Source organism: Salvelinus namaycush, chromosome 23 (assembly GCF_016432855.1).
Source record: "Salvelinus namaycush isolate Seneca chromosome 23, SaNama_1.0, whole genome shotgun sequence".
Lineage (NCBI taxonomy): Eukaryota > Metazoa > Chordata > Actinopteri > Salmoniformes > Salmonidae > Salvelinus > Salvelinus namaycush.
In genome coordinates, this window is record NC_052329.1 from 25,151,937 (window position 1) to 25,176,389 (window position 24,453).

The 24,453-nt window shown below is 41.2% G+C and overlaps 1 protein-coding gene across 3 annotated transcripts in view; it reads right to left on the reverse strand.

Moving 5' to 3' along the window:
* The window catches only part of LOC120018230 (Golgi SNAP receptor complex member 1), a 50,769-nt gene that overhangs the window by 22,573 nt on the left and 3,743 nt on the right, over positions 1–24,453 (reverse strand). For all 3 annotated transcript variants that reach the window (XM_038961310.1, XM_038961308.1, XM_038961309.1), the window contains exon 6: positions 19,387–19,461. In XM_038961310.1, the coding sequence (XP_038817238.1) occupies positions 19,387–19,461 (75 nt within the window). The remainder of the gene's footprint in view (positions 1–19,386; positions 19,462–24,453) is intronic.

Sequence of the window (24,453 nt, forward strand, 5' to 3'; positions counted from 1 at the left end):
GGTTCCCCAGGGTTCTCCCCACTCATGCTGATTACATTAGCATATCTGGAGCTAGCATAACGTGCACCAGAACAGTCACAGGAAGTGCAGTGGTCAGAGAAAGTGAGAGATGAAGGATGAGGCAATATAAAAAGGGAAAGAAAGTACCAGTGGGAGACATGAGTATGAGCTCGCGTGTGTGAGTATAAGTGAGACAGACAGAGATAGAGTGAGGGAGAGAGGGAGCAGACAGAAGAGGATAACAGAGCAGAGCGAGAGAATGGAGGGAGATACAGAAAGAGATAGAAGCGGGAGGGTAAAATTGAGCGAGAGAAAGAGGGAGGAAGAGAATGGAGAAAGATAGAGAGATATGAGAGATGGGATAGGTTGACCGAGAGAGAAAGGGAGGGGAAGAAAAACATCTGAGCCTTACGTCCGTTTAGCCCTGCGTCGATACTGCAGACATTCAATCGCCAGTGGGAGAGAGAGCATCAATGACAGAAAGTGAACAAGAGAGCAGGAAGGAGAATCTCTCATTGCTAGTCTCCACTTCCATTGAAAAACAGAGTGCTGAGTCATTGGCCCGTAGGCCCCCAGCTAGGGCTGTTACGGTGACCGTAACAGAGTCATGACGGCATTCAAATGCCACATGACCGTTTAGTCACGGTAATTAGCCTTTTCAAATCATCATTAGAATCACATCATGCAGCCTTAGAATGTATTAAAAATCAAAAAACACAGTATAGCCCAACGTATGTATCACAACTAATGTTACATAAATACGTCTAAATTAAGCATATAGGAGAACCTGTTTCTTTGTTAACCGCCCAACACAGAATAGCCGCATGTGCGCACTCCCTCAAATCATTGAGAAAATATCCTTTCTATTTTATTCAGCTTTGTTCAATTGTATTCTTCATACTATGAAATAATGCCAAAGAATTCTAAGCAAATATTGTCTGCTAAATGAACTCGTGTAGCCCACAGCCATATAGCATAGCCAGATCAGGACAACTCAGAGTATGCTATTATTTTCTTCTGAAATAGACTAGATTCACTTCATATCTTGTTTCTTTAGACCTGCAAAATAAATAATGAATTTATTGTGATGGTGTAGGCCATATTACATGGATTTATTACACTTAAAATGTAGACGTTCCAAAGGTCTGCATCAGTGGCTTGTAGGCTGTGTGGAGGCCAGGTGATGCTAAATGTGTTTATGTTAACTAGAGGTCAATTACTGTTAGACAATCAGTTATTTACTTCAGTTATTTTCTTGATCACCGGCTGACAAAATTTCAAGACCGCCACAGCCATCTTTGCTTCTTCTGTCCCCAGCCGCTACGGACTGAGACACTGATTTAGTGTGGAAATTACCTCAACATTTTCCATCCCTGAGTAGGTTATTTCCCAATAGAAAAGAGGACTGGATCGTTTGCCTGTTTCCTGTCTCAAACAGCACATCACTAATAGGAACATGTTATGTCTTCAAGCAGTACAGGATTCTGCTGGATGCTAGACTGAAATGGCCAGGGATGGATGATTAACTGGCTGGAAACAGAGAAAGAAAGCAGGAGAAAAAGGAAAGGAGGAGAGGGAGGGAGAACAGAGTGAGAAAGCAAAAAATCTGTAAGAGAGCTGCAATCAGCAGAACCACAACCAACATCAGTTCCAGACACTCTGGACTGATTGGTCCTGCAGCATGCTCCTCCCTTCCTCTCATTTAATCATGACCAGACCTTTTCTTTACAGACGGAGAGGGAGGGGAAAGGGAGAGGGAGAGAAAGAAAGCGAGAAAGGAAGAGGCTATGCAATGGAAAGAGCGCATGAGTGGGAGACAGTAAGAGCGTGCGTGTGTCGGCGAGAGACAGAAAGACCTAAACAGTACGGCACAACACACTTCCAAGGCCCCAGCCAAACCTGATTAAACAAATGTTCTCCTTAGGGACAACAGACTATCCCTCACTCCCGCCACCCCCATCCTCCTCCTCCCTGAGAGAGAGGGAACAAGGGAGTAACATAGCGGAGGACAATACATGTCACAAGAGTTCCCCTAGCCATTTTGGTACACAGGGATAAGTCCACTCTCCAACTTCACACAGCCAGTCACCTTATATCCAGATCTGATTACAACATGGATGTGTCTTAATAGTTATTACATGTGCTGTAGTCTGCTTTTAACATAGTTGTATATGAAACAACCTTCGATAAAGGCCTATAGTGTTTTCAGATCCCCTTTCAATCAATGAGTATCCATATCCAAAACTAGGCTTCTTCACCATTCACAAATACTAGGATTTCAGATGGGACAGTGGAGAATTGTAAATAATATTTCTCACAGTGACACCAAGCAGGGGGGGTCCCAGGAAGTATTTTATGCTCTGTGTGGTTTCATATGGGGCCCATTCATTTAGTCTGTTCGTCAATGAAATATTGTGTTTGTCCTTTTGAACTTTTAGCCCTCCATAACTGGCTACAAGACTATTGCAGCTCTGTGGGTGTAACATTTGACAATTTAGATACTTTCTGGAAACAAAGCTCATATTATAAAGCAGGCTGGGATACACCCAAATCATTTAAGTTCCTGGATCCTTTCACAGCATTATAAGGCTGCGTTGAGAGAATTACTTATCGATGAGCCAATGACTTATCGATGACCCAAACCCAGCTCATTTAATCCCTACCATTGTGTCGCTGAGTTGTCATAATGCTTCAGCAAATGTACATTATCCCAGGGGTGTTGGAAGACACAATGTATATAACCTAATTTATGTCCCTCTCACTGCCCTGAACGCCTCTGCTGATCCTACAGCTATTGTATACAGTAATCATATGCCTATGAACCAGAGTTATACTGGTAGCACTGAGGCGGTATGCCCTAGTAGGAAGTCCACTGTTTGCAGTTCACCCTGCACTAACATAAAAACAAGTTAATAAGGTTAATTAAATCAATACATTTGCTAGTAACAGATGACATTCATATTCTGACAATCTCTGAAACTCACTTAGATAATACCTTTGATGATACAGTGGTAGCAATACATGGTTGTTAGATCTACAGAAAAGACAGAAATGCCAAAAGGTGGAGGTGTGGCCGTTTATATTCAGAACCACATTCCTGTAAAGCTTAGATAGGATCTGATGTTAAATACTGTTGAAGTAATATGGCTACAGGTTCATCTGCCTCACCTAAAGCCCATTCTGGTGGGAAGCCGCTATAGACCACCAGGTGCTAACAGTCAGTATCTGTGTGAAATGCTTGATAAATGTACAGTGGGGCAAAAAAGTATTTAGTCAGCCACCAATTGTGCAAGTTCTCCCACTTAAAAAGATGAGGCCTGTAATTTGCATCATAGGTACACTTCAACTATGACAGACAAAATGAGAGAAAAAATCCAGAAAATCACATTGTAGGATTTTTAATGAATTTATTTGCAAATTATGGTGGAAAATAAGTATTTGGTCAATAACAAAAGTTTCTCAATACTTTCTTATATACCCTTTGTTGGCAATGACAGAGGTCAAACGTTTTCTGTAAGTCTTCACAAGGTTTTCACACACTGTTGCTGGTATTTTGGCCCATTCCTCCATGCAGATCTCCTCTAGAGCAGTGATGTTTTGGGGCTGTTGCCCAGCAACACGGACTTTCAACTCCCTCCAAAGATTTTCTATGGGGTTGAGATCTGGAGACTGGCTAGGCCACTCCAGGACCTTGAAATGCTTCTTACGAAGCCACTCCTTCGTTGCCCGGGTGGTGTGTTTGGGATCATTGTCATGCTGAAAGACCCAGCCACGTTTCATCTTCAATGCCCTTGCTGATGGTAGGCTTTGTTACTTTGGTCCCAGCTCTCTGCAGGTCATTCACTAGGTCCCCCCGTGTGGTTCTGGGATTTTTGCTCACCGTTCTTGTGATCATTTTGACCCCACGGGGTGAGATCTTGCGTGGAGCCCCAGATCGAGGGAGATTATCAGTGGTCTTGTATGTCTTCCATTTCCTAATAATTGCTCCCACAGTTGATTTCTTCAAACCAAGCTGCTTACCTATTGCAGATTCAGTCTTCCCAGCCTGGTGCAGGTCTACAATTTTGTTTCTGGTGTCCTTTGACAGCTCTTTGGTCTTGGCCATAGTGGAGTTTGGAGTGTGACTGTTTGAGGTTGTGGACAGGTGTCTTTTATACTGATAACAAGTTCAAACAGGTGCCATTAATACAGGTAACGAGTGGAGGACAGAGGAGCCTCTAAAAGAAGAACTTACAGGTCTGTGAGAGTCAGAAATCTTGCTTGTTTGTAGGTGACCAAATACTTATTTTCCACCATAATTTGCAAATAAATTCATTAAAAATCCTACAATGTGATTTTCTGGATTTTTTCCCCTCATTTTGTCTGTCATAGTTGAAGTGTACCTATGATGAAAATTACAGGCCTCTCTCATCTTTTTAAGTGGGAGAACTTGCACAATTGGTGGCTGACTAAATACTTTTTTGCCCCACTGTATGTGATATTGTGATGGACATTTTATACATGTGCTTTTCTTATAACTAATTTCTGTGTTCTATTCATGTGCTGCTCTAATAACCAATTTCTGTGTTCTATTCATGTGCTGCTCTAATAACCAATTTCTGTGTTCATGCAAGTGACTGATTGAACGAATCCTCACTTATCACTATCTGCAATTGGGCAGTACGCCCAGACCTTGTTTTGAGAACAAAAGATCTCAGTTTCAAGGTCTCAGCTTAGAGAGAAGAAGCCTCGTGAGGTATTGGTCTGCCACATGAATGAAACAAAACGGTAATGATGAATTATGCTACATCATGCAAATATAACTTGTCTGCTGCTGGAAAAACGTACAATTGAAGTCGGAAGTTTACATACACTTAGGTTGGAGTCATTAAAACTTGTTTTTCAACCACTCCACAAATTTCTTGTGAAACTATAGTTTTAGCAAGTCGGTTAGGACATCTACTTTGTGTATGACAAGTCATTTTCCCAACAATTGTTTACAGACAGATTATTTCATCTATAATTCACTGTATCACAATTCCAGTGGGTCAGAAGTTTACATACACTAAGTTGACTGTGCCTTTAAACAGCTTGGAAAATTATGTCATGGCTTTAGAAGGTTCTGGTAGGCTAATTGACATCATTTGAGTCAATTGGAGGTGTACCTGTGGATGTATTTCAAGGCCTACCTTCAAACTCAGTGCCTCTTTGCTTGACATCATGGGAAAATCTAAAGAAATCAGCCAAGACCTCAGAAAAAAAATTGTAGACCTCCACAAGTCTGGTTCATCCTTGGGAGAAATTTCCAAACACCTGAAGGTACCACGTTCATCTGTACAAACAATAGTACCCAAGTATAAACACCGTGGGACCACGGAGCCGTCATACCACTCAGGAAGGAGACGTGTTCTGTCTCCTGGAGATGAACGGACTTGTGCGAAAAGTGCAAATCAATCCCAGAACAACAGCAAAGGACCTTGTGAAGATGCTGGAGGAAACAGGTACAAAAGTATCTATATCCACAGTAAAACGAGTCCTATATCAACATAACCTGAAAGGCCGCTCAGCAAGGAAGAAGCCACTGCTCCAAAACCGGCATAAAAAAGCCAGACTACGGTTTGCAACTGCACATTGGGACAAAGATCGTACTTTTTGGAGAAATGTCCTCTGGTCTGATGAAACCAAAATAACTGTTTGGCCATAATGACCATGGTTATGTTTGGAGGAATAAGGGGGAGGCTTGCAAGCCGAAGAACACCATCCCAACCGTGAAGCACGGGGGTGGCAGCATCATGTTGTGGGGGTGCTTTGCTGCAGGAGGGACTGGTGCACTTCACAAAATAGATGAAAATAGATGGCATCATGAGGGAGGACAATTATGTGGATATATTGAAGCAACATCAAGACATCAGTCAGGAAGTTAAAGCTTGGTCGCAAATGGGTCTTCCAAATGGACAATGACCCCAAGCATACTTCCAAAGTTGTGGCAAAATGGCTTAAGGACAAAAAAGTCAAGGTATTGGAGTGGCCATCACAAAGCCGAGACCTGAAAAAGCAGAACTGAAAAAGCGTGTGCGAGCAAGGAGGCCTACAAACCTGACTCAGTTACACCAGCTCTGTCAGGAGGAATGGGACAAAATTCACCAAACTTATTGTGGGAAGCTTGTGGAAAGCTCCCTGAAACGTTTGACCAAAGTTAAACAATTTAAAGGCAAAGCTAATTGAGTGAATGTAAACTTCTGACCCACTGGGAATGTGATGAAAGAAATAAAAGCTGAAATAAATGACTACTATTACTCTGACTTTTCACATTCTTAAAATAAATTGGTCATCCTAACTGACCTAAGACAGGGAATTTTTACTAGGATTTAATATCAGGAATTGTGAAAAACTGAGTTTAAATGTATTTGGCTAAGGTGTATGTAAACTTCTGACTTCCAACTGTATTTGTTACGGCTTTACACCCCCTGCTATATATGACCCGATTCAGGAAACTAGGAGTATGTCACAAGTCACGACTTCACAGGAGAGCGGTATGATCGTACATTTTTTAAATCAAAATGCATTTTTGGCAGAAATACCTTCTCGAACATGTGAACGTTTATGTGCCTTAATATCAAACTCGTTTGCCACCTGTAAAAACAGCCTAGTTGGTTTAGCCACAAAAAGAGAGCAACCTTCCCGCTAGCCATGATTGGCTGAGATGAGTGGGCTGGACATGCTGAGAGATGATTTTGGATTGGTCTGCCATATAGCATGCGTCTGTCTATTGGAGCTTGTCAGTATGTCTAGGTAATCGTGTCAAACACTACATTTTAAAAATGTATCTCGTAGTAAAACTGCATAAACCTATTGTCAAGTTAAAGTGTACTGTTAGCTAGCTAACATTAGCTGACGTTTTGTGTATGCTTTCCACTTTCTGGGAGGACAGAGTTTAGAAATAAATGGAATTCGAATATGATAGCTAAGGAGATGGAGAAAACACCAGTCTGGATTACATCAAACTACGGGCAACCATGCATGGCATCAGACAGGAGACGCATCCAACCATGATGTATACTAGTAAGATACATTCTCAGATATTACACATTTCTAATTCACAGAAAGTGGTTTCATTTCAAGTGTACTGTTAGCTAGCTAACGTCAGCTGGCTGTAGCTGGCTGGGTCGCTAGCTAATGTTGTGTATGATCTAATTCTTCGTATCTCAGACACATTAGCTTGACTAGTTATAGACATAGAACCTGGTTGGTTAGCTACCTGCAGATTCATGCAGGGTAGTAACGTCATGAGTTGTGATTATGGTCCATTGTTTAGCTAGCTACATGTCTTAAAAGACAATTTTGACAAAGTATTTTCATTTCAAGTTAGTATACTGTTATCTAGCTAGCTAATGTTAGCTGGCTGGCTTGCTAACTAACGTTACGTCATGCGGTGGGATTCATTGTTTACATGGCTAGCTATCTAGCTACATTTCTTAACAAAAGTCAAAATTGATGGATTTTTGAATGCTCAACACCCGTTGAATATGTCCTGTGTCAGTAAACATCGGCAACAAAGCGTAATTCAATTGTTGTTAGCAGCACAGTTACAGTCACCAATGCTCTGGATAACATGAAAACTGCCTAACCAGCTCTGCTAGGGGGAGTAAAATGGTCAGAGTGGGGTGTTCTCTCACTATGTGTCTGGAAGTAGCTAGCCAATGTTAGCCAGTTAGCTTGGGTGCTTGACTGTCATTGTGAGGTCAGAGCTTTCGGAACAACCCTACTTATTGGCCAGAGCGTCCAGCATCCTCTGAATTTACGAACGGACAATCTGACAGCACAGTTGTAGTCACCAACACTCTGGATAACATAACAGCCTAACCAGCTCTGCTAGGGCGAGTAATGTTCAGTGAGCTGTTCTCTGTCTTAGATGTCTGGAAGTAGCTGGGATCAACCCAGAACGCACAGATCAACCCTTAAAGAGATGGGTGGGGCTACAGCTTAAGAGGTTGTGAACCATGCTGAATGGGTGTAGACAAAGGGCTCTCCAATAGTGGTACCAAAACATTTAAAAGATGGTTCTCAAAAGTGAGATTACAAGTTGATCAATGTTCAAAGCAGAATTACTTTCCCGTTGTTTCCTGAAATGCAGTGTATGATATACCATTGTAGCTCTGAGTCTCTACTTTTATCCAATGTAAAAAGAAAAAAAGAAATTCAAATGTTGCTACATAAGACTGAATCCAGGTGTAGAGTCACATATTGTGGATAAAGAGTTACCTGTCTAACAGAACATAGAGGGTGTTCTTTAATGGAAGCCTCTCAAACATAATCCAGGTAGAATCAGGAATTCCCCAGGGCAGGTGTCTAGGCCCCTTGCTTTTTAAAATATTTACGAACGACATGCCACTGACTTTGAGTAAAGCCAGTGTGTCTATGAATGCGGATGACTCAACACTATACATGTCAGCTACTACAGCAACTGAAATGACTGCAACGCTTAACAAAGGAATAAGTTAGTCCTAAATATTTCAAAAACTAAAAGCATTGTAATCTTGTAATCAATAATGTGGAAATTTACCAAGTTGAGGTGACTAAACTGCTTGGAGTAACCCTGGATTGAAAACTGTCAGTGTCAAAACATATTGATACAACAGTATCTAAGATGGGAAGAAGTCTGTCCATAATAAAGAGTGGCTGTCTTCTTAACAGCACTATCAACAAGGAAGGTCCTACAGGACCTAGTTTTGTCGCATCTGGACTACTGTTCAGTCGTTTGGTCAGGAGCCACAAAGAGGGACTTAGGAAAATTGCAATTGGCTCAGAACAGGGGAGCACAGCTGGCCCTTGGATGTACACAGAGCTAACATTAATAATATCAAAGTGGAGGAGAAATTGACTTGATCACTACTTGTATTTGTGAGAGTTATTGACATGTTGAATGCACAAAACTGTCTGTTTGAACTACTGGCACACAGCTCTGACACCCATGCATACTAGAGGTCGACCGATTATGATTTTTCAACGCCAATACCAATTATTGGAGGACCAAGAAAAGCTGAAACCAATTAAAATCGGTCGATCGAGATATATATGTAATAATGACAATTACATCAATACTGAATGAACACTTATTTTAACTTAATATAACACAAATTAAAATCTATTTAGTCTCAAATAAATAATGAAACATGTTCAATTTGGTTTAAATAATGCAAAAACACAGTGTTGGAGAAGAAAGTAAAAGTGCAATATGTGCCATGTAAAAAAGCTAACGCTTAAGTTCCTTGCTCAGAACATATGAAAGCTGGTGGTTTTCTTTAAACATGAGTCTTCAATATTCCCAGTTAAGAAGTTTTAGGTTGTAGTTATTATAGGAATTATAGGACTATTTCTCTCTATACCATTTGTATTTCATATACTTTTGACTATTGGATGTTCTTATAGGCACTATAGTATTGCCAGCCTAATCTCGGGAGTTGATAGGCTTGAAGTCATAAACAGCGCTGTGCTTCAAGCATTGAGAAGTGGGAAAAGTGCTGTTTGAATGAATGCTTAAGAGCCTGCTGCTGCCTACCACCGCTCAGTCAGACTGCTCTATCAAATCATAGACTTAATTATAATATAATAAACACACAGAGATACGAGCCTTGGGTCATTAATATGGTCAAATCCGGAAACTATCATTTCGAAAACAAAACGTTTATTCTTTCAGTGAAATACGGAACCATTCCGTATTTTATCGAACGGGTGGCATCCAGTCTAAATATTGCTGTTACATTGCACCACCTTCAATGTTATGTCATAATTATGTCAAATTCTGGCAAATTAATTACGGTCTTTGTTAGGAAGAAATGGTCTTCACACAGTTTGCAACGAGCCAGGCAGCCCAAACTGCTGTGATATGATGAGAAATTAACAATCACCGCATTGATTATTTGCAACGCAGGACAAGCTAGTTAAACTAGTAATATCATCAACCATGTGTAGTTAACTAGTGATTATGTTAAGATTGACTGTTTTTCATAAGATAAGTTTAATGCTAGCTAGCAACTTACCATGGCTCCCTGCTGCACTCGCGTAACAGGTGGTCAGCCTGCCATGCAGTCTCGTGGAGTGCAATGTAAATTGGCGTACAAAAATGCCGATTACCGATTGTTATGAAAACTTGACATGGGCGATTTTAATCAGGGCCTATGCCGATTAACCGGTCGACCTCTAATGCATACCCCACAAGACATGCCACCATAGGTCTCTTCACAGTCCCCAAGTCCAGGACAGACTATGGCACAGTACTACATAAACACAGTACTACATAGAGCTATGACTGCATGGAATTCTATTCCACATCAAGTAACTCATGCAAGCAGTAAAATGTTAATTTTAAAAACACTTTATGGAACAGCGGGGACTGTGAAGGAACACAAACATAAGCACAGACATACACATGCGATAACATAAGCACTACACACACACGTACACATGGATTTTGTGTTGTAGATACGTGGTAGTATTTAACCTTAATTGATTTAACTAGGCAAATCAGTTAAGAACAAATTCTTATTTACAATGACGGCCTACCCCGGATAACGTTGGGCCAATTGTGCGCCACCCTATGAGACTCCCAAATACAGCCGGTTGTGATACCGCCTGGAATCGAACCAGGGTTTGTAGTGACACATCTAGCACTGTGATGCAGTGTCTTAGACTGCTGCGCCACTCGGGAGCACACATGTATTGTAATGTTTTTAAAATTGTACAACTGCCTTAATTTTGCTTGACCCCAGGACAGTAGCTGCTGCCTTGGGAGCAGCTAATGGGGATCCATAATAAATGCAAACAGTGTATCTGTACACAGGTCAACAATATTGAATTTGGAGTTAGTAATGAATAAAGAAATACACCTCCTGTAGGGACAGTGCTCTTCAAAGTGTTCTTCAAAACACAGCCTCTGCATTTCTGGCCTGGGCATGGGGATTCTGTGTGTGTCCATTTTCATCTGCCAAGGTAAGGTTGACCTCCTGTAGAGCAGGGTACTTAGGGCAAGAAGTTTTTCCTGACCACGGGAAACTGGGCACGCACACACACCCTACCTCCCAAACATTTCCACTGGTCTACGCAGCAGAGCTGAAAACCTTGATGGGAAGCATTTCTTCCTTTGGCATCTATTTGTTTGTGTCTCTAAACCGCTATAGGCCATTACCACAGCAGCCAGTAACACATTTCATCCCTTCTTTCCTCCATCCCCCTTTCCTGCCCTCTCTTTAATACAATAGATCTAAGGTAATAGAATCAAGCTCACTAAGCTACAGCTCGCTCTCCTCTCCTCCGTCATTGGTATAGTAGGGGAAAGTCCTCTCTGGTATCTCCTGTGGTTAACATCATATTGTGCTCCTCCTAGCTTGTCATGTGGTTGAGGCTGTGTACCCATACCGCGACAGCAAACATGACCACATTTTCCTAGATTGTATTGTATGTCTGAACTGGCATAGATATGGCTCAGATTACAGATAGCCTCCTCTCTTAAAGACAGGTTCTGGGGATTGGTCTAGGACAGGTTTCGAAACCAACCAAGGTCCTCTACAAAAGCATTGTGAGACTGAGAACTAGACCCAGACCAACTCTATGTACCATCTTTTCTCAATGTAATGAGGACAATAACATATGCACTATGCAGCTGTGACTATAACAATGGATATTAGAAATTATATTGCGCATCTATAGCATTTCAAATGCTGCAGTTCTGCCTTTCGTATAATGTTAACCTGAGATTGAAAAATACACATACCGAGCAGCTGTCCTCATGCCCTACTTACTGTATTGTATTGTTAAATCACATTAAATGTACACTACAATAGGCTGCTAGTACAGGATAATGTGTTTGTAGAGGTTATGTATGGCTCTAATGTTCTGCACCGGCAGTTATTTTCATGGTCCTTCTCTTTCATCCACAGAGGGGGAAATTGACTGATTCACAAACAGAACCTAAACCTGCAACAGCAGCACCTGAATAAATAAAACACAGTCAAACAGGTCTTCCACCAACACAGCACAGCGTTTTGTAAGGATTCCTTTGGTACTAAAGTAAACAGCACACAGAATGTAATGCTGGTGATATCAATGCTGAGAAGTGGGCCCTACCGTCCGAGGCAACTGCTGAGAGAAACATAAAAACCATGGGTCCCCTTACACCAACTTTACTATGAAATTACACAGAGGTACACGATATATTCAAAAGTATACGGACTCACCTTAAAAATTAGTGGATTCAGCCATTTCAGCCACAACCGTTGCTGACAGGTGTATAAAATCGAGCACACAGCTATGCAATCTCCATCGACAAACATTGGTAGTAGAATGGCCTTACTGAAGAGCTCAGGGACTTTCAACGTGGCACCGTCATAGAATGCCATCTTTCTAACTCTGCTAGAGCTGCCCCGGTCAATTGTAAGTGCTGTTATTGTGAAGTGGAAACATCTAGGAGCAACAACGGCTCAGCCTGAAGTGGTAGGCCACACTAGCTCACAGAACGGGACAGCCAACTGCTGAAGCACTTCATCTGACCTCGGTAGTGAGTGTTGCAACTGAGTTCCAAACTGTTAAGTTCATGTTTTAAGTATCCCTATACTTCTGTTATTACGGGGCTATCACTGAGTCAAGAGTGCGCATGCGCAGGAAGTCTTGTCGTTGATGGACCTGGCCTTGAGTGTAATGGCTACTTGTAGTGTGTTCATATAGTATAGTAAACTTTGTTAAACTGGAACCTTGTCGTTGTGTCATTTCGAGTTAACACAAACTACCTTTGAAAGCAACGTCAGCACAATAACTTTGTCAGGAGCTGCATGAAATGGGTTTCCATGGCCGAGCAGCCGCACACAAGCCTAAGATGAGCATGCGCAATGCCAAGCGTCGGCTGGAGTGGTGTAAAACTCACTGCCATTGGACTCTGGAGCAGTGGAAATGGGTTCTCTGGAGTGATGAATCACGCTTCACCATCTTGCAGTCTGACGGACGAATCAGAGTTTTGCGGATGCCAGGGGAACGCTACCTGCCTGAATGCATAGAGCTAAATGTAAAGTTTGGTGGAGGAGGAATAATGGTCTGAGGCTGTTTTCATGGTTCGGGCTAGGTCACTTAGTTCCAGTGAAGGGAAATCTTAAAGCTACAGCATCGAATGACATTCTAGACCAGAGGTCACCATCCAGTTGATCGCGATCGACTTGTCGATCTCCAAGGCATTTCTAGGCGGTCGCCAAACAATTCTGCACAAACTCTGCCTTCCCGGTGGGCCTGGAGAGGAAATCCAAGTGCACTATGCCACCGCTGGCCAATCAGATTGCTCAGATGACCAAGTCTGCAGTAACGAGGCAGGCATAAAAGAAAGCTATGGCAAAATTGATACTGTGAGATTTCAAAACCATGATTAGAGAGAGACTGTCAACAAATACAGAAAAGAGCTGCTGTTTTTATGAGTGAGGGTAAGTTCTTACTCAGCATTGTCAACACTTTTATACGCCATAAAATGCGCCTTCTTCCCATTTCCACTCAGCGCTACAACAAGCAGTGCAGCAGTACTGAATGAGTAGGAAACTGTATCTATAGGCTTGCGTTGTTATTATTAGCGGCTTGGGTCTTTTAATATCGAGGAATATTTCACTTTCTCTGTTCATATGAGTAACAACATGAATTTGTGCATGAGGCAGAACTAATGCGGTGCGACTCGCATTTCACCATCAGCTGGAAGACGGTGTCCCTTTTTGGTCAGTGTCAGTGGAGGAAAGGGGGAGTGAAGGGATGTTGAGAGGGGGACCCTCATTCTCCTCTCTTCCCTCCGCTGAGACTGACCATCAGATGAAAGCACCATCAGCCCAGTAAAATAAAAAGCTAATTATTTAAATGTATGCTCACTCAGCTGTGCCTCTCACGTACAATGGATCTATTACCGGTGTGATCATATAGCCTACCTCAATTTTTTAAATCAATTTTAAAAAATGTCCCAAACAATGCATTGGCAGGTAAATTCAAGCAAAGCCAATATGCGGTGATAATGTATTGAGCCTATAGCTTACTGCACAAACCTCATTGCTACAGTACTGTTTTTAATTGGTTTATGTTGCATAGGTTTACATTTTTTAAGTCTGAGCAGTAGATCTCGGCATGCATTTTGACTCAGAAAGTGATCTTGACTCAGAAAAGGTTGGTGATCACTGTTCTAGATGATTCTGTACTTCTAACTTTGTGGCAACAGTTTGGGGAACGCCCTTTCGTGTTTCAGCATGGCAATGCCCCCGTGCACAAAGCGAGGTCCATACAGAAATGGTTTGTCGAGATCGGTGTGGAAGAACTTGACTGGCCTGCAGAGACTTGACCTCAACCCCATTGAACATCTTTGGGATGAATTTGAAAGCCGACTGCGAGCCAGGCCTAATCGCCCAACACCAGCGCCTGACCTCACTAATGCGCAAGGGTGAATGGAAGCAAGTCCCTGCAGCAATGTTCCAATATCTAGTGAAAAGCCTTCCCAGAAGAGTGGAGGCTGTTATAGGAGCAAAGGGGGGACCAACTCCATATTAATGCCAATGATTTTGGAATGAGATGTTCGTGTCCACATACTTTTGGTCATGTACTGTACTTGAATGAGCACATTCAGTGCAGTGACTGGAAAAATACCATTCAGCTGTCATGTGCCCTGGGGGTATCATAGGCGCCCCCACCCCATTTCAATTCAAGGGGCTTTATTGGCATGGGAAACATATGTTAACATTGCCAAAGCAAGTGAAGTAGATAATACACAGAAGTGAAAAACAATCAAATGAACAGTAAACATTACACTCACAGAAGTTCCTCTCTCGCCACAGTTTTATGACTTAACGACATGTCGTAAATTCCTGGAAGGAACCCTTTCCCCCTTTGGACATGCAGTATTGAGAGAGAGAACAAAGAACTAGACTTGGCCAAACTCCTAAGCCCCAAAATGGGAGAATGAAACATCTCTACTTCTGAGAATGTGGAAATGGTCCGTGGACACAAAGGACAGTTATGACGAGTGTGTTTCATTTGGTGATATCGTGATCTCATGAAGGACAGGAAACACACATAACGGTATCTCTTAACTTCTTGCCACTATAGGGGGTGCTGTTTCGCATTAGCATAATTTGCTCTACAGATTAAACTGCCTAGTACTCAATTCTTGCTCGTACAATATGCATATTATTGTTATTATTAGATAGAAAACACTCTCTAGTTTCTATAGCCGTTTGAATTATGTCTCTGAGTGGAACAGAACTCATTCTACAGCACTTTTCCTGATATGGAGTGAGATTTCAGAAATCTTGGCCACTGGTCCCAGGTCAGTTTTAAAGTCCCTGTGAATCCTATGAGGATACAAACACTGCCCACGCCTTCCTCTAGATGTCAGTAAGAGGTGACAATTTGAATGGAGTCGATTGCGCAATCAGGGCCTGTATAAAAGAGCACAAGGCGGAAGTGGCTTTCTTTTCCTGCTGCGCCTGACGCACGAAGGACGTCGGACTGGCTCTCTTTCCAAGCTTTGGTTTAGCCACTTATATATCGCCGGTCATGTTTTTACTCGTTATAGGTGTTAAAAACATCATAAGGTAGTTAATTTAAACCGTTTTATAGCAATTTATATCCGTTTAGTGCGATTGAGGCATTTCTTTGTGGTGCACTTTGAAGCGCTGGGCACGTTTCCAGTACCGGTCGAACGTTAGTGGGCATTTCGACGGACAAGAGGACATCTTTCGACCAAAAGAAGATTAGACCCAAGAAAGGATACATTGCCCAAGATTCTGATGGAAGATCACCTCATAGTAAGAAATATTTAAGATGATAAATCGTTGTTCTGTCGAAAAATTTTAAACGCATATTCCGCCATTTTTTTTGGTATAGCTTCGCTTGGCGAACCCTGTATTGCACAGTAAGGATAATTTTAGAAATGTAATTCAGCGATTGCATTAAGAACTAATTTGTCTTTCGATAGCTGTCCAACTTATATTTTTTTAGTCAAGTTTATGAATAGTTATGCATGAGACAAGATCACTGTTAAAGATGGCGCCCGACATTTTCAGGCTAGTTTTGCTAGTATTGTCATTGTAATAACCACGTTTTTTTGTGGCTAAATATGCACATTTTCGAACAAACTCTATATGTATGTTGTAATATGATGTTACAGGAGTGTCATCGGAAGAATTCTGAGAAGGTTAGTGAAAAAATTAATATATTTTGCCGATGATTACGTTATCGCTCTCTTTGGCTTGAATCAATGCTCGGGTAACGTTTGCACATGTGGTATGCTAATATAACGATTTATTGTGTTTTCGCTGTAAAACACTTAGAACATCTGAAATATTGTCTGAATTCACAAGATCTGTGTCTTTCCATTGCTGTGAGCTGTGTATTTTTAAGAAATGTTTTATGATTAGTAATTAGGTAATTCTCGTTGCTCTCTGTATTTATTCTAGTCGAGTTGTGATGGTGGGTGCAATTGTAAACTATGATTTCTACCTGAAATATGCACATTTTTCTAACAAAACCTATCCTATACAATAAATATGTTATCAGACTGTCATCTGATGAGGTTTTTTCTTGGTTAGTGGCTATCAATATCTTTATTTGGCCGAATTGGTGATAGCACCTGATGGAGTAAGAAACTGATGGAGTTAGAAAAGTGGTGTCTTTTGCTAACGTGGTTAGCTAATAGATTTACATATTTTGTCTTCCCTGTAAAACATTTTAAAAATCTGAAATGGTGGCTTTATTCACAAGATCTGTATCTTTCATTTGGTGTCTTGGACTTGTGATTTAATGATATTTAGATGCTACTATTTAATTGTGACGCTATGCTAGCGATGCTAATCAGTGTGGGGGGGGTGGGGGGTGATCCCGGATCCGGGGTTGAGAGGCGTGAAAAGTTAAAGTGTACATTTCCCAGCTGTCAGGTTTACATCTAAATATTGTGAAACGTATGTGATTAAACATGAAACCATTTGTGAAAAGATGTAATTTGATGTTAACCTTCTAAATGAGAAAATATGGGTTTTTATATAAAGTTAACCAAGTCAGTAACCACGCCCACGAGAGCATAGACATTACGTCGGCGTCATGGACCGGCCCTTTTCTCTGAAGTGTATAAAACCACCCGTGACGAAATTTACATTTCATACCAAAGAGACCAACGGTAAGCCGGACGTCTCGAATTGTTAAGATCACGCAAACCCCGGTGTAAGCTAAGGTTGCAAATGGTTGAATTTCTAAGACTAGAAAACATGTAGCTGATGCGACATGTTGAAATAGTTGGCACTATAACTCTACCAAAGGACAAGACCATACCACGTGGAGCATTGGCTACACGGCTGGAAATGGTTAAACTCTGAGACTATCGATCACTACAGAATAAGAGCAAATCTTAGACATAATTACTAGTCTGCAGCTAGAAATTACGTAAGTCTAGAAAGAGAATACCGACAACCGCGGAAGCATCTATCTATGAGAACATTTCCGAATGGTACCAACTACAACCACGAAAGACATCGTGACTTCTGGGAAAGTGAACCAGAGACTCTGATGAACCCTACAGGACGATCAAGGATTCCAACAGAAGACAAACATATACATTTCAATTATTCTCGAATGAGCGGCCGTTCATGTGAAAAGGATTAGCATTTCAATGAATATAATTATAGACTGTTTGTAGTGAATCCATTTTGTCTTTCCCGCTCTCTCAGTCCCCACCCCTTTCCTTTGTCTACCAAGCTGTCATATCGGCTTAGCCCACTAGGGAATTCTCTATCATTGTTAGTAACCAATATCTACTGTTGGTTTGTTAAGCATTTCTGTGATTATTTAGTTAGTAAATAAATAATTAAGCCAATTTGTATATTGCTGATAATGGAAACTAGGGTTCGTGCAGATAACCAAGAATTTTACGACGTTCAGATGAGACTGAGAAGGTAAAGAATAATTAATGACCGATTGATGACTGAAATGCAAAAGATCTTTAGATCGCTAAGAGTTAATTCAGAAGACGGAACTCCTTAAATAAACATCTCCGTGGTGCCCCAGGTTATTAATTAGTTAATTGTTGCACGATTTAATTCAATCACGTAATCAATTAAACATTAGATAATCGATTTGATAAAATAGCATGTCATTAATGAGTCACAGACACGACACAGCCATTTTGTGACAGAACAGTCAGACGGTTTCTTCTACTGAATGGAAGTTTGGGGTGTATCTGGAGAAACTGCTATTTGGGGGCCAATTCTTTAGTGTAGCCAGGACACACCGGGGTTGACAGAAAAGAATGGGCAGACCAATCAGAGTTCTTTATAGTTATGTTACGCCTAATTTGTCCCCTCAGTCAGATGGTTTGCAATGTCTCCCTCCTGACACTGGCCATGACACATGTAACGCTGTAGTTAATGTGTATGTGTCTGTCTTTGCACCATGCTGATACCCTGTGTGAGGTTGAATGGGCTAACACCTCTGCACGCCACACGACTTCAGAGGTAAACAAAGAATTAACCCTGGAAATTTAGCGCGCCATGCAAGTCCATTCAAGTTGAGGTAAATTATAAAATGACAGTTCCATTGCTGTGTTGCACCGTGTGACGTTTATGGTCTGACTGAATGAGAATAACCTTCCTGAACTCAAATGTATAGTTGTGCTATGACTGAGTGTGTGGTGGGGTTTGACCTTTAGGAGTTATTGCCTTGATATTTTAATGGGAGAATAATACATAACGCGAAGGGATTTTTTATTGTATTTATGAATTATTAGACCTAAATGACCCTTTACCTTAAATCAATTTTTTTCTCTTACATTTCATTTAAACAGATCATTAACTTAAGCAGTCAAGTTGCTGTCTACGGAGAAAAAAATTGCCAGAAATGCCAGTGAATCAATGACACACGCTGATTTATACACCAAAACATCCTTACCCCGAGCTCTACCTATAAAATGAAAAACCCAAACAGCTTCCCATCTGTCTTGTTGGGGGAAGAAGTGCTTAAGCAGTGCTTAGCAAGCAAACAGCAAGAGCAGGGAGATCATTTTAGAGTTATTCAAAATGCCTAACTGGGCCCATCAACATGAGTTATCCCAGCACTGTGCTGCTCTGCAGACTGCTATTGGTCTGGTTACTGGGAAGTAGCAGCTCCTCTGAGACCTGATACAGCTATAATAACAGCTCTGGGAACAGCAAAGACACTGTACTTGGAATTGACAGAAGCAAAAAGCCAACTTGCTTGTAAGAATTCCAGAAAAAGCTTGACAGAATAATTGTGAGATGACAGTATGGGTACTTGGAGAATATTGCAAGATGATATTGCGAAGTAATCTGGTGATTTAGAGTCACAAAAAGTCAGGAGCAGTGTGTGTGCGCGCGTGTGTGTGTTCGTTCTTACTTTCTCAGGTGGTCATGCTCCTTCAGAAACAGTTCCGTTCTTCTGTTGTTTACTCCTGAGCCACTCTTGTATGTCCTGTTGGACAGAAAGAGAGAATGGGTTTCATTAATATAACAGTGCATATAAATTAGACACACAAACAACTCAAGATGACATCACTGCTATGACCATATGAAATATTTACTGAGAAATTGATCCTGATTAATCTAAGGTATTACCAAATTCAGCCACGATTGTATCAAACACAACATCTATGGATTCATCAATGTGACCATTTGACACAAGGTTGGTCTGACACAAGGTTTGTCTGACACAAGGTTTGTCTATGCAGCTACAGTCCAAGCAGACGGGCACAGTTGGTAAAAGGAGGAGTTCATGTATAATAGGAGGCCAGCCATGCTGAGGTGGTTTAAAGAGCCAGCTATAGGACTGCAGTAGATGTACAGCTCTTTTAAAGCAGCCTGGCCTGAATGGAAAACACTGAGGATGGTTTCTCCTGCTGTCAACATCACCATGTAAAATTAACTCAAGTCGCTCTGGATGACTGTCTTAGTCAGTTTAACTCTACCTACACGTACATATTACCTCAACCGGTGGCCCCGCACATTGACTCTGTACCGCTACCCCATGTACATAGCCTCACTTGTTATGTTACTGCTGCTATAATTATTTGTTACTTTTATTTTCTATTATTAACTTAACTCTTATTTGTAAAAAAAAAAATAATAATAATCTTGAAACTTCTTAAAGCATTGTTGGTTACGGGCTTGTAAGTAAGCATTTCACTGTAAGGTCTTGTTGTATTAGGCGCATGTGACCAATAAGATATTTGATTTGTCTGCTAAATGACTCAAATGTACTATTTGGGCCTCATGATATTATCCCAACACCGTGGTGCCGTTACAATATGTATTACGATTCTATATGTATTAAGATTTGATACTGGGATTTTATTACGATGATGTTCCAAACATATTGCTCACTATACTCTGTCTGCTGCAGAGAGACGAGAGCATGAGAAAATGAGTTAAATCAGTGATGGAAATAAAAGTGCTGAAGACATGTTGGCTTACTATTTTAAAAGAAGGATGGAGAACAAGCTATAGGATGAAAAACATCAGTGTTTCTGCGCAGGTACAGCAGACTAGCGCTAACTGACGCTAACTAGCTATACTTGGACACAAATCGATACTTGGAGTCAAAGTATTGTTATAATATCCAAAATAATATTGCGATATGCAACTAGCGATTTTTTCCACCATCACTAGTGCTGGCCCGGAGTGCTGCTCCATAGCTTGGTGTGTGTTGGCCAGAGTGATCTGTTGACCCTGCTAGGGCCATAAGGTAAACTCACCCCATTCCTTACAAATGTGCGCAAACGCAACATTCAAACGAGGCTACAAAGAAAACTAATGGGACTGTAGCGACTGTGTTGACTTCAAAATCGGTGGTGTGAACTAGGTTTCAATTCAAGCATTGATCGACATGGTAATGCCTCTATAGTATTGGAGAAAAGTTGAAAAAAACGGACCCTCCGTTACATCGTGACGGGTCATGTCGTAACGTACAGCACGCATAAAGCATTATTTCTGTCTTACAATCTCTCTCCACCAGGTGTAGCACTTCTCTCATCGTTTAAAAACAAGAAATGGACAGTGACAGGGGTAAGGGGGGGATACCTAGTCATTTTTTGCGTCATCATTGCATGCGATCATCCTTCTCAAAGCTGCTGTTTACTTCTAAGATCACTTTAGCTAAAAACCCGATTCAAATTCGACACAAACCTTCAAATAGGTATGTAATGACACATTATATAAACTCTTTATAGTGTTTTATTTACATTGTAGAGGCGATAAGGTGATAAGTTGGACAGATCGAGTGAAAAAAAGCAATTTTCCCACACAACATCTCTCCTTCTCACTATCACGCATTAGTTTCGCTTCCCCACCCGCCATTTTTAAAAAGACCTGACGGGGCTCATTGCCTGCTTGAATTATGCAGAAACGGACAGCGTTTAGGTCATATAATTGGTTCTGTTGGAAAGGGGAGAAATTGTGCTTTATAATGGTATTGACATTACAGTTGATCTGGAAGTATTACGTTTTTGGGGCGCTAAAATAAGGGAAATTGTACGGACCAAGGCGATGTACGAGTTTACGTTAGTTGTGGGAGAATTATAATGAAAATGGATGACGAGGTAGTAATGGAATGGTCCACATCTCAGAGGGATTGTCTGGTCATTGCTACAGTAACAACGTTAGAAGTCTTGCTGGTCATTGCGCTAACGCTAGTCAGCATTGGCTCGCAAAACTACCTCCAACTTCCTTCATACTGGACACAGACATAAAAATGATATCCACTAGTTCATCCGACTCTGGGGAAGTAGATACCAAAATGCAGAAGAATCCTTTAAAGATGGCTGGAGCAGTGTGTGTGTGTGTGGTATGGTTGTAAACAGAAAAATCCCTCATTGTGACTGCTTACTTAAGCAGCCACACACACCCAGTCAGGTATGCAGAAGATCTACTGCCACCTGGTGGGCAACAGGGGAATGTGTGCTACACAAGAAAGACACCACTCAGCCCATTTACATTACATTACATTTAAGTCATTTAGCAGACGCTCTTATCCAGAGCGACTTACAAGCCCCACACGCTTCAGGGTTTCTAGAACCATTTCAATAATGGTTAATTAAGTTTGAGCGGAAATAAAACCCTCGGGGGTTTGTGGTATATGGCCAATATACCACGGCTAATGTGTTGTTGTCGCATTGCGTCATGCCTAAGAACAGCCATTAGCCGTGGTATATTGGAAATATACCACACCTCCTCGGGCCTTATTGCTTAAGTCTATACTGTTCACCATGTAGCCTACACAACGGCACACTCACAGAGTAGATATGAGCACCCAGCAACCCGTCGACAGCTCCTTAGCGCTACTCTCAATTCCCACTGCAGTGGGTGCTATAGGAAGTGGCTGCTGGACTAGCTATAGGCTGTAAGCCCATAAGCACTTTATTGATGCTCTCCTTCCTCTCCACTGACCTGGGGAAAGGAGAGGCAGCCATTGTTTCAATACTTGATCCAGGAGGGGATGAATGCATAGAATCAGAACACTAATAGTAATTTAATAAGATCTCTATGATCGAATGTCTCTGCTGTAAACAAGAAGCTTGACATCTAGCCTCTTACATAGCAAGTTAGCAAACCGAACGCATAGCTGGAGCCCTGAGCTAGATATAATTTGACACATCTTAGATTTCTTATAGTTTTAATTAACTTCTAGTTATAAGCAGTGGCGTAGCACAGTATTGAAAATCCTACCATCGGCATACGGTATATCGCCCAAACCTACTAGAGGGGGAACATCCATGGTGGATAATGTGTTATGCCATGTTGGCAGGGATCTTTTAAAATATACTTATTGGGGGATTTGGCATTGTCTGGTTACAGGAAGTAATACATCACTTAAGAAATAATGCAAACAGTATTGATAAGAGTACGCATGATTGCATGGTGAACTTATAAAACAGCGCAACATACTATATTGATTCAAAGAAGCCCAACAACGGTATGCAACATTACAGTAGAGTTTGACATATAAGCTAAGTAACTAGCATGGCCACCAAACAAACCGTTGCAAGCTGCCATAATATTGATCGACATAACATGAATTGATATATGGGAAGTCTCAAAGGACACCATTGAATGACACGAGGCTGAAAACGTGCCCGATCGGGTTGCCAAGATGACTTACTAATACAGTCCAAAGCCTGTATGAAGCTTGAACATACTGTACAGTAAATGGGTAGGAAGAACAAGAGGATACAACAGTTCTTGTACTAGAACAGATGGCAAATGATTTTTAGTCCAGTCAGCCAAGAAGGCAAAATGACTATAGGTCCATTTTATAACGACTGTATAGTATCATGTATTGCTGTATCAGAAAAACTGAAATGGCCTTAGAACTTGTGGAACTTGACAAAATGGACAACTGTTACAGAATAGTGGCGAAGCATCCCAGTGGTGCCCTGACAGACTACCACCTCTACCATCTCCCTCTCTATTCCATCACTTTCTCTCTGTTTCCCAATTTCTGAGTATGGAAGCTCTGAGTCTCTGCATCTGCACGACTGCCTGTGTCTCTCAACTCAATGCTTGATAGTACAAGACAATAGGGGTTCTTGTTAGCTTAGCGCTGTTGTATTGATTATGAGCACTGTCGTTAGCTTCAGTAGCTTGGCTATTAGTGTGCGTTAGTTCAGCCTTAGCACGCCACAAGATTCAAGCACGTGGGCTTTGAAAGCACTACAACACCAGTCTAAATCCTTGAGGAGCAGCATGTACAGCGCCTTCGGAAAGTATTCAGACCCCTTGACTTTCTGCATTTTGTTACGTTACAGCCTTATTCTAAAATGTATTAAATAAAAAGTCCTCCGCAATCGACACACAATAACCCATGACAGAGCAAAAACAGGTTTAGAAATGTTTGCAAACGTATTGAAAATAAAAAACAGAAATACCTTATTTACATAAGTATTCAGAACCTTTGCTATGAGACTTGAAATTGAGCTCAGGTGCATCCTGTTTCCATTGATCATCCTTGAGATGTTTCTACAACTTCATTGGAGTCCACCTTTGGTAAATTCAGTTGATTGGACATGATTTGGAAAGGCACACCTGTCTATATAAAAGGTCCCAGAGTTGACAGTGCATGTCAGAACAAAAACCAAGCCATGAAGTCAAAGTAATTGTTCGCAGAGGTTTTGTGTGTAGATTGAGGGTATTTTTTTTTAGAATAAGGCTGTAACCTAACAAAATGTGGAATAAGTCAAGGGGTCTGAATACTTTCTGGAGGCAGTGTATGTAGTATCTCATTTCCCAATGTGTATGTTAATGCTTACAGTACATCATACACCATGTAGGCTACATGGATCAGAATGCATACAATAATAAAAATGCTCCTTTGGGGACTTTAGTGATGACTAAGACAGGATAGGAATACGATTAAAACAAAGCTCACATTTCCCATCACATTATGTGGGTGGGCAGTAATGTCCTTTTCTCA